At 33.2% G+C, this 12,172-nt stretch overlaps 1 protein-coding gene across 8 annotated transcripts in view; it reads right to left on the bottom strand.

The window, feature by feature from the left end:
- Window positions 1-12,172, bottom strand: part of PDE1A (phosphodiesterase 1A) — a 476,490-nt gene that overhangs the window by 148,875 nt on the left and 315,443 nt on the right. Inside the window, exon 1 of one of the 8 annotated variants that reach the window (XM_051986086.1) lies at window positions 2,989-3,183. The exons of 6 other annotated variants lie outside the window; for them this stretch is intronic. In XM_051986086.1, coding sequence (XP_051842046.1) covers window positions 2,989-3,089 — 101 coding nt within the window. In that variant the 5' untranslated portion in view covers window positions 3,090-3,183. Of the gene's footprint in view, window positions 1-2,988; window positions 3,184-12,172 lie in introns of those variants that run through there. One more of the 8 variants, XM_051986087.1, reaches the window with a different exon arrangement.

Raw genomic sequence — 12,172 nt, 5'->3', positions numbered from 1 at the left:
TCCAGTTAAATCAGGATCAGAGACTTTTCCACTGAAATCAGGATCATGTCTGTCCCACGTTCAGATGACAAAATGTAATTTTCTTCTTTAAAATGTAATATTCTTTGGGATCAGGTTTCTTGGGGGACTTCTGGGAACAGCCTTCATTTCAGTTCAGTAATCACCCCAAATGCAGCCAGGTATTAAAGTCCAAATCCTTTATTGTCTCTTTCCAAGTCTTGTCTCCTTTCTTGTGGCCTGGTTAGCTTTCTTAGAGGCCTTCTGTAGTCTTGGTTCTGAGAGGTTGAGCTCTGGCTTCTGAATCTCCCCGACTGAATCCTAGCTGAGGCTCCTAGCATATATATGCTCTTTTAAAAGTGTGAATCTTATGGAACTATAGTAAGTACTAAATACATGTATTGAACTAGAGAACTATTAAGCACCCTGCTAAACCATCATTGTCTCTACTAATTCCATTGACTTAGCACCTTGTTTCAAGTTTTAGCTCATAACAATATATAGTAGAAGAAGCTACACCTTCCCCTGTTTTCCCTCTCCCACTATCCTTTCCATGTAAGTATGTTTGTGTTATTGACAATGGGCATAAGGGACATTGCATGGAAGGCAATAAGTTGTCCTGCATTTGGAAGTCTTTCTGGGTTAGTGGTTTCACTTAATGAGAAAAGTGATGGTTGCAACACAGAGATTAATACTTAGTGTCCTCTCTGCTGAACTGTGTCAAAGGGCATAGGGACTTTGAACAAGTAAGGAAAAAGTGAAGCAATTCCTTATCTATCAGTAGTCTACTCATGAATAAAGTTGAGTTTACCAGACTAAAAATCTACTGTTGTGATTTTTGTATATTTGTTTTTTGAATTATTGGGTTTTTTTTTTTGTTTGTTTGTTTTTTTTTTAGTATAGCTTTTTATTTACAAGATATACACATGGGTAATTTTTCAGTATTGACAATTGCAAAACCTTTTCTTCCAATTTTTCCCCTCCTTCCTCCTACCTCTTCCCCCAGACGGCAGGTTGACCAATACATGTTAAATATGTTAGAGTATAAGTTAAATACAATATATGTGTATATGTCCATACAGTTATTTTGCTGTACAAAATGAATTGGACTTTGAAATAGTGTAAAATTAGCCTGTGAAGGAAATCAAACATGCAGGTAGATAAAAATAGAGGGATTGGGAATTCTATGTAGTGGTTCATACTCATTTCCCAGAGTTCTTTCACTGGGTGTAGCTGGTTCAATTCATTACTGCTCTATTGGAATTGATTTGTTGAAGAGGGCCAAGTCCATCAGAATTGATCATCATATAGTATTGTTGTTGAAGTATATAATGATCTTCTGGTCCTGCTCATTTCACTCAGCATCAGTTCATATATGTCTCTCCAGGCCTTTCTGAAATCATCTTTCTGGTCATTTCTTACAGAACAATAATATTCCATAATATTCATATACCACAATTTACTCAGCCATTCTCCAATTGATGGACATCCACTCAGTTTCCAGTTTCTGGCCACTACAAAGAGGGCTGCCACAAACATTCTTGCACTGTATATTTGTTTTTAAAATGAAACATGCAAAGAGCTGAACTTGGCTTTAGAATGATCTGGGTTCAAAATGTGACTTCTATCACTGAGAGACAATGAACAAATAATTTAATGTCTCTGAGCCTCAAATTACTCTTAAAACATCACATTATCCATGGTCTACACCCTTCAACAATGGGGATAATTTCTAGAGCAAATGAATGAGATCCTCAATGTATGAAAGTGAACAATATACCTTTATAGGAAGGAAAATCATGGATTAGAAAATATAAGTGGGCTAGCAATTTTTAGCACCCAAGTTTTCATAAATGGTTCAAGTGGGTATTATTGTTTCTATGTAATAATGTTTCTACTATATACATCATTCATATATATATATATATATATATATATATATATATATATATATATATATATATATATATGACAGTATAATGGAAACAACAGTGTCAGCCTAGTAGAAGGATAAGACATAAATATAGCTTTTTCTCCAGAATTCTATAAACTATAAAAATTCAATATATCATATTAAGTAAAATATTTAAAACATTTTTTAAATGATGTGATTTGGGATCTAAAGGAAAAGGAGCTGGAAAAACTCTTGGGCTTAAAAGTTCTTACCACTGAGTGGACAATTCCCATGTTTATGCATAGGATAGCAATTAGGTGGTTCAGAAGATAGAATACCAGGAAGATTCATCTTCCTCAGTTCAAATTTGGAAGCAGAAACTAATGAGACTCTAGGAATGGGACTTAATTCTATTATTTGCCTTAGTTTCTACATTTGCAAAATGAACTGAAGGAAGAAATGGCAAACCACTCTAGTATCTCTGCCAAGAAACGCCCCAAAAGAGTGACAAAGAATCAGACACAACTAAACACTGCCACAAAATATTTTAAACACAGTTTAACACAACTATTTCAGAGATATGTTAGCCTTTGACCTTTAGAGTCCATTCTTTTCTAGAACTTAACTTTAAACAATGTGGGGCTGAGGATTGAGAACAAAAAAGGAGGGAATCTGTTCAAAGACATCAACAAATATCCTGGGCAACTCACCAACCCGTCATTAGAAGAGGGGCTGAGATCCTACATGATAATAAAGATCAGATTCCAGGATAAGGAATGTGGGGAGAAAGAGGTTAATCAGATAAAAGGCGAATTAATAGATATAGATCTTTAAATATCTTATATTTTACTGAGTTGCAATTTTTCTACTTATATGTAGGAGGCACTCAAAAAGCCAATATGTATACCTTCCCTTTTTACTATATAAACATGATTGCATTCATAAAGCCTTTTCTTTATTTAAAAACATCTAAAATACTTAAATCACAATGATGCAGTGGCAATGAATAGCCATAGCATATTACTATGGAGTTAAAATTAGAAAAAAATTATAAAATGCTGTAGAAGGATTGACAAATGAGAAATGTTAACACTTACTTTAAAGACTCTCTAATTTCCTTTTTTCTCACAAGACAGAGTAATTTCGATTTTGGAAAATCAAACGATACCTTATGGCTATTTTTCTTTTTCTTTCCCATGGTCCTTTAGAATTAGATTTCATAGCACTTTGGAGCTTGGCATTAAATTACTTAAGAGGAATAATTTCACTACTTTTAAGTGTATCTTATTTTTACTATTCCTTATGCAGATCTGAGCACAGAAAAAAAATACAAGAACACAAGACATAGTTCATTGTGGTGTAATACTTATGAGGTCATTGTGTTCTAAAGACTCATTCATACTTATAGTCTGAGCTTTATCCAAGTAATAGTGGAAATGCAGCTGATTAACAAAAACTTGTGATTTTAGCACTTTTAAGAATGAGACCATATAAAGTTATCTACAACTAATCAGATTTTACATATAATCAGATAGACAAAAAAATAAATTGACATCACTTAGAGTGAAAGAAACATCTAGGTGACTCAGGAGAGAAAAGTGCCAGGAATCAGGATGACCCAAGTTCAAATCCAATCTTAAACAACAGCTTATGACCCTAGGCTAGTCAATTAAACCTATTTGTCTCAGTTTCCTCATCTGCAAAATGAAATGGAGAAGAAAACAGCAAGAGTATCTTTGTCAAAAAAAAAAAAATGGGGTCACAAAGAATCATCCATGACTGAAATGACTGAACAATAATAAAAAAAGAAAGAATAGGCATCATAGCAATAAAAAGCTGTTTCCTTCAGACATCTTACAATCCTGTTATTGGGAGAGAACTTCCAGGGCTAAAGAAGGGAAAGTCAAGGAAGTAGTGTGCTGCAGAGGAAATAGAGCGTTATGGGACCTTCAGTGCTTGAATCCTAGATCTGACACTTAGCAATTGCACAATGTTAAGCGAATCACTATCTTCCCACGGCCTCAGTTTTTTCTCATGTAAAATGAAGGAGTTAGAGTATCCTAAAGTTCCTTCCACCTTGAAGTTTATTGTCATACAATCATATAGATGCAGGAATAGATAGATGTATAATAAAGATGGCAAAACAAGTTTGTAGTACAACTAAGAAAATGATACCTAAGACAGGAAGAAATCAAAGAAAAAATCAAGGCAAAAAGTAGGTGAATCTAATTTTTAAATCAATTATTAATATTGGTTGCAAAGTATATGCAATAAAGTCAGATAAGAGATAAAGATCTTCCTCTACTCTTAAGAGATTTAAAATCCAGTTAATACATTAGATTGATCATTTTTTTTTCCTTTGTGAGGAAATTTTGACTAATTGCTTAGCTATTGATTAAAATTCCATTCCTTGTTCAGGTTAAAATTTTTGTTGGGTGAGAGGCAGTCTAGATCTGAGATTTCATCAGTTCAAGGAAAACCCCTTTAACTTAACCTTAATTCTCAAGTCCTCATTGTCCATGGTGATTAACTTAGTATAGTGAGAAGCAGTGATTGAGTCCAGGTATTCCTAACCTCAAAACCAGTCCTCTACTTATTAAGCCATGCTGCCTCTCGAAACTGTTTAAAAATTAATGTTAGAAGTTATTGACTTATAATCTCAATTATTTTGATTTTGTGAGGCTATATGGTATCTTTGGCCTTATAATACTTTTTTTCTTTTTCTTTCTAATGACCAATTTATACAATTTAAACAATGCAATCTATTTCTGAGATATTATATGTTAAACTTCTTCAAGGCTTTTGTTTTCCCATCTGGTTTACCTTTATTGTTCTCCTTTTTTCATTCTGGCTTCTGTGGAATCCAGAAAACAAAATTATCTCCTTGGTTAAAAATAACAGGGAAGCTTGGATTCTAGGAAAATTTTCTTTTTCACAGAGAAGAAAAATTGTTCAGTCATTTCAATCATGTCCAATTCTTTGTGATTCCATTTGAAGTTTTCATAGCAAAAATACTGAAGTGGTTTGCTATTTCCTTTTCTAACTTATTTTATAGTTGAGGAACTGAGGCAAACAGGATTAAATAAATTGCTCAGGGTCACACAGTTTATGAGTCTAAGGCCAGATTAGAACTCATGAAGATGAATTTTCCTAATTGTAAGCCTAGTGCTCTATCTGTTGTGCTATCTTCCATAGATACACTTATTCCAATTGTGATATCACAGACCTTTTGAGTTTGACTTTTTTTGCATTTGTCCTAGGGTCTTCTCTAGTAGATCATCCTTTGGGATCAGACTAGATAGATTACTTTACTCACTTTTATATTCTCCTAGTTTTCTGGAGTGATCAGGGACCAGATCAGGGCAATCAGCCTTTATACTTCAGACTCAACCCCAGTGCCTTCTCCAGAGATAGAATAGCCTCAGGACTAGACCTGGCCTACTTGCTTCTTGCATCTATCCTCATCCCCAGGAACTTCTTTTGGTGGGCTTCCTTACACTGCCTTCACTTATCCTCTACCAGATTTCCTTGGGCTAGAACTCATCCTGCTCCTGCTTGATGTGTAGGTCAGCTTCCTAAGTCCTGCCAACACTACCTGCCATGAGACTGGATTTTAAGGGAGAACCATGAACAATCTAAATATTTATATTCTCCATCTGGACCACTTTTAAACCAATGCTATTTTTCCTGGATTACCTTGTCAATAGTAAGCATACTCTGTTTTCCTTTATATTCTTTCATTCCTATTAATTCTGAATTTCTAGCCACTAATTTACAAACCCATTCCCTATCCTCCAATAGTATTTTTTCTTTACCCTATTGCACCATGTGCCAATTTAGATCTGCCCACTCTGTCATCCAGAAGTCCTCCTCCATTAACAAACTTCCTTTCATCTCAAAACTTTTTTCTTTCTTATTCCTTCTACCTTCTATTACTTACTGAGAACTTGGCTCACACCTGATAACATAACACATCCTTGGCCATCCTTTGCACTTTGATTCATACTGACATAATTACTGGTCATGATGAGGAAATCAGAATATTCCTTGATTTCCCAATTCTACTTCCAGAATCTCCCATTCCTCATCACTAAGCAAATTCTCTTTCTTTAAGGTTCATTCAATCCATGATTATTACTCATTCAGGATTCTGGCATCTGTTATCTACTGTCCCTTCTGAACTCAATGAGTTCTGTTCTCAGCTCATGTTTCTCTTCACTTTTACTTTTTCCCTCATGCTTCATTATACATTTTGATTTCCCACAAATATCTTAACTCTCCATTTTTTCAATCTACTCAATTTCTATGACCTACTTAAATAGTAATATCCGTGAGCTGTCCATTATCTATAAATATTCCACTCCATGTTCATGAACTCCAAAATGCCTTTTGCTCATCATATTATTTTTTCATTTTATCTTTCCCTATGCCTTATAATTCATAATTCTATTCTTCATCCTTTTTGTGATTGATCCTTTAATAGAATTTTTTCATATGAATCAGAATGATTTTCATTTCTTCATCTGAAAATTTGTACAAAAATTTTTCAATTTAATATAATCAAAATGATCCACTTTGCATTTCAAAATGTTTTCCAGTTGTTCTTTGATTTTAAATTTCTTCCTTCTCCACAAATCTGAGAAGTTAAAAGAACTTTGTTCTCTTAACTTGCTTATACTATCAACCTTTATGTCTAAACCATGAACTCATTTTGATCTTATCTTGGTATAGGATATTAGGTATTAGTCAATGCCTAGTTTCTGCCACATCATTCTAATTTTCCCAGCAATTTTTGTCAAATAGTGAATTCTTATCCCACCTGGAGTTCTTGGGTTTATCAAACAAAATTACTATAGTCATTTATTTTTGTGTCTTGTGAACCTAACCTCTTTCACTGATCTACTACTCTCTTAAGAAGTATCAGATGGCCTTGATGACTGCTGCTTTATACTATAGTTTTGAATCTGGCATAGTTATGTCACCTTCATTTGTATTTTTTTTCACTAATTCCCTTGAAATTTTTGACCTTTTGTTCTTCCAGATTAATTTTATTATTATTTTTCTAGCTCTACAAAGTATGACAATGAATAAGTAGATTAATTTATGTAGAATAGTTATTTTTATTATAGTAGTTTGGCCTACCCATAAGTACTTGGTATTCCAATTGTTTAGATCTAACTTTATTTCTATTGAAAGTGTTTTGTAATTGCGTTCATATAGTTCATAGCTTTATTTAGGCAGGTAGACTCCCCAATATTTTATATTATCTAGAGTTATTTTAAATTGATTTTCTTTTTGAATTTCTTACTCCTGGACTTTATTGGTAATATATACAAATGCCGATGATTTATGTGGATTTATTTTGCATCTTGCAACTTTACTAAGCTTGTTAATTGTTTTTAGTAGTTTTTAGTTGATTTTCTAGGATTCTTTAAATATACCATCATATCATCTGCAAAGACTGATAATTTTGTTTCCTCATTATCTACTCTAATTCCTTCAATATTTTTTCTTCTCATTGCTAAAGCTAATATTAATAATAATAATACAATATTTAAGAGTAATTGTGATAATAGGCAACTTTGTTTCACCCCTGATCTTATTGAGAATGCTTCTAGTTTATTTCTATTACTATCATGCTTGCTGATCATTTTAGATAGATGTTATTTATCATGTTAAGTAAACTACATTTATTCCTAGGATCTCTAGTAATTTTAGTAGGAATGGGTGTTAGTTTTTGTCAAATTTTTTTTCTGCATCTATTGATATAATCATAGAATTTCTGTTAGTTTGTTTATTGATATAGTCAATAATGCTAACAGTTTTCCTAATGTTGAACCAGCCCTCCTGCTTGTTACTCTTTAATATATCTCCTCTCCTATTTAGTTAGACTCTTTGAGAGTGCAAGGTATCTTCATTTCTTCTCCACCAAATTTTCAATAATCTCTAAATGGTCAAATCTTTTCTCCATCAAAATCCTTCTTGATCTCTCTGCCACTCTTGATCCTGTTGATCTCCATTTCTTCCTAGATATTCTCTCCTGATTTTTATGTTGATATTTTTCTCTCTTGGTTCTCCTCTGATATGTCTGACAATTCCTCAGTTTGTTAAAAATTCCTAAGACAGTCCATGGATCTCTTCTTTTTTTTAACCTGCATTTTGCTTGGTAATCTCATCAGCTAGAATATCATACAAGTTCAAATTTTGTTTCTATGCAAATGTTTGCCAGATTTATAGATCCAGTTCTCCTGTTTCTCTTAAGCTCTAGCTCTACACCATTAACTGCCATTTGGACATCTCAAACTCAACATTTCAAAATAAAATCCATTATGTTTATCTTGCAAACTTTCTAAATATTTATATTGCTATTGAAGGCCTTTCCATTCTCAGTCATGTCATTTTACAATTTATGTCTTTAGCTTTTCCCTCTCATTATTCACAATATATCCCATCTTGTCATTTCTGTCTTTAAAATACCTTTCATAGATGTCTTGTTCTCTTCATGAATTCATCCATGAGCCTATTACAGCTTTTCATTGACTCTTATCTGGACCATTTCAATAGCTCTCTAAATAATTTCCCTGTCTCAGGTCTTCCCACTAAAATCCACTTGCCACTTAATTGACAAATTGACTTTCTAAAAGCATTAAGTCTGACCAACCCCTACCTTAACAAACTTTAATGGATCATTTTATATCCAGGATCAAATAAAAGATCTTTTGCTTATCATTTAAAGGCCTTCTCTCTCTCTCTTTTTTCTTCTCTCTCCCTCAAATCCTTCATTAAGTTCTATAAATTTTTTCTTTGTTGTTGTTGTTGTTGTTGAAATTGTCATTCTGGTAATAGGTATTAATTTTTAATGTTGGTTTTTCAGAAAAACAAAAACAAAAATGAAGTAAAGCAAAAAAAAAAAAAAAACTCTTTAAAAGATTTTCCTTTTAAGAAATTTAATCCAGAACTATTATATCTCCATACATATGCAACTTTGAAAACATTTATTTATGTGTAGAGACATTTTCACAAAAAACTTTTTTAAAGCATAATATAATGTTCATGTTTCAAACTTTTCAAATGCTTCCTTTTATGAATTTAACTTTATCTGATATCATTACTCCTCAGACTTTTCATGATTTGTTGTAACAGAATAAATTTTAAACCACATTTTAATTATTTACAGCCTTCTGGACTGTGTTTCTTATAAGTAACATGTAATTTGATTTGCATTTTTAAAAACTTATTATATGGCTCTTTTTCATTTTATTAGCATTTAGTCTATTTACATTTCAGAATCTAATTTTTAAAGTCACTTTTTCCTTTAGTAGGTTTATCAGACATAAGTATATACATTCTTATCTCTGTTGTTTTGTCATTAACTCATACTTAACAAAATCGCTTTATGCCTATCATGGAAATGTAGCACACATCCAAGGCTCACTTTCTCCATCTTTTGGATTGGCAGCTGTGTTTCCAGAGCAAGGTTAAATACTACAATTGTCCTCAGAATTCTAAGCAAAATGGTGAAGTGTTGAGGGTATCATTCTAAAGATAATACTCATTAATTCCAATTGATATATTCCCTCTTTTGATTACCAGTTGATATTAATTAGGCAGATAATTAGAAATGAGTATTTATGGAGGTGTATAGTAAAAACCAGTGATAATGTAATGGAATTTTTTTCTACTTTTTATTTCCTTTTAGTAGGAATTCAGACTCAGGGATATTATTCCTGAAATTTTGGTTTAACTTAAAGCCTGTCTTCTATTAATAGTAACTGTCTAACAAAAATCTGACAATGTTAAGGGAAGACTTTTGACATTCCTGAGAAGAAATCAAATGAGAAAATGAAGAAAATATAGCATCCTTAAAACTTTCCAAAAATATTTTATTATTGGAAAAACTTTCATAATAAAAAGTCTTTTTAACATGTAAATTCTTTGTAGTTTTCTAAGTGAAGGATTTAAAAACACAGTTTCATCTGTTACTTGATTTTGTTTACCTATAGAGTCTGTTTAAGTTTGTTTCCTTACAGAATAAAAAAGTTTCACATGTGTCATTGAAGGAAGCACGGGATCATAAATCTGCCTTTTCTTTAATTTTTAATCATGCAACAGAAATGTATAAGATTGCAATATGTAAAAAAAAAAATTCACTGATGCTCTGATTTAATTTTATCTATAGAAGACCTTGTTAAAGTCCTAATCTTCATTGAAGTTTTTTTTTTTTTCTCTCTAAATCCTGAAGTTGTGCATAGCAAAACCAAGGTTTTTAACCTCTCTATTTTCTATCTTGTGATAGATCAATTGTGGCAGCAGTAACTTGACAGATGAAGTAAAAAAAATTGATATTTTTCCCATATTAATACAAAATAATCAACTTTCCCCACCTATTGGGGATACCTTCTCTCAGAAGAACATACTGAGTGTCAAGGGGAAAATGAATTCAAGCTGAGAGAGGACAGCAACTGGTTAATTATGGGAATTGGGTAAGTCATACTGACTCTAGCTTGTCACTCAATTCTGGAGCCATCTCAGTTCCATTTCTATTCAATTATGCATTTAGTACAGCTTCTGTCTTATGAGAAAACTGTATTTAATTATAAGTGTGAGGCCAGATTTGAATTTGGGTCTACCTGCTTCTGGGTGCATTTATGCCACCTAGCTGCCTTGGGAATAAATCCCATATTATGGAGTTGCCCAGGAACAGAGTTGTGAATGGATTGGAAGATCAGGCTGCCAGCTGAATTAAGTAAACCAGCAGAGCCAGAGCTGCTGCCAAGATTTTCAAGTGATGAGGAAAAGCTGTAAAAGGACGCAGCTGTTGGGGTGAAGTAAAGAACCCCAAGAACTATGAATAGCAAGTGCTCTGTGCTTCCAAGACTTTGCTCAGCCTTCCTTACTTTGTAGGCAGGAACTTGGGAGTGAAACAGGAGTGAAAATTCATTGCTAGACTGTGCTAGGAAGGAAGAGAATAGGAATTGACTCATTCAGGAAATCTTCGTTGAGAATACTTTTAGTGTTTTATTTCTTCTTATGTTCAATTCAGTTGAACAAGGGGAGAGGGAACAAACATTTAGTAATCATCTACTCTGTGCCCCGCACTGTGCTAAGAGCTTTATAGCTGTTATCTCATTTAAACCTCACAATAACATCAGGAAGTGAGTGCTATGATGATCCCCATTTTATAGTTGAGGAAACTGAGGCAGACAGAGGTTTTGCAATTGTGCAGTATCTGAATCTGGTCTTCTTAATTACAAACCCAACTCTTTATCCACAGCATCACCAAACTTTAAAAAGCCTGCATTAAGCATCTGTCATGTGCCAAGCACTTTGGTGGATACTTTCAATACAAAAACTAACATGAAACAGTTCTCACCTCAAGACTCACATTCCATTGAATCCAAACTAAATGCTTTTGCTGATTCTAGTTTTAGGATAGGGAAGATATTTTTGGCAACTTGACCTGCCATTCCTCAACTTATGTTATGTAGGTGGCAGTCCATTAATTGTGAACATTTTTAGTGCTTTTTATGCATCAGTGATCAAGAGGAGGAATAAGAAGACAGATATCTTGAATTAGAGGTGGATTGACACAGGCTCTTGGAGAATATCAGTCAAAGGCTTCATTCACAATTATACCCACGCCTCCTTACTTGTTCTGACTATTTTGATTATAGATAATTACTTTTAAACTTTATAAAAATAACTCAAGAAAGCACATTAGGTTGAAAAAAGTTTCCAACCAATATCATTTTTGAAATCTCTGAGAAAATTGCTAAAGTAATTTGAAAGTTTAGTAGTGGAATTCAGTGCTTTCGGACAAATATATAGGCTAGGTTACGTTTCTAAAGAGGAGTGGGCCCTTATTCCAGTATAAGCATATCTAATTTAATAGGGACACAGATTTTGGCTCAAATAAGGAAAAAAATTCTCAACAATTGGAACTATCCCCAAAAGGAATGAATTGCATTGGGTTGGGACAATGTAGCAGTGAGTTCCTTTGCAGAAGTTCAAGTGGTCTTTCTGTGGACATAATTTGGTCAGGGAAGAAAATATATGACCTTTTAATGTCTCTGATGGCCTTAATATTCTAGGATTATATAGTTGATGAGGACATGAACCAAAACAAGAAAATTATCCTTTTGAGAATCAAATCTCTTCTAAGAATGTTCCACAAGTTGCACACAACAGTTCTATTGAGTAAAGGAGATAGTATGATTCTCATTTTGCAGTTATGAAACCCAAAGCTGAAAGTTTAAGTGATTTGTTTAAGATCGGATAGCA

The sequence above is a fragment of the Antechinus flavipes genome, chromosome 3, assembly GCF_016432865.1.
Source record: "Antechinus flavipes isolate AdamAnt ecotype Samford, QLD, Australia chromosome 3, AdamAnt_v2, whole genome shotgun sequence".
Lineage (NCBI taxonomy): Eukaryota > Metazoa > Chordata > Mammalia > Dasyuromorphia > Dasyuridae > Antechinus > Antechinus flavipes.
Note: the sequence above shows the minus strand (reverse complement) of the source record. Positions and strands in the feature narration are given on the sequence as shown.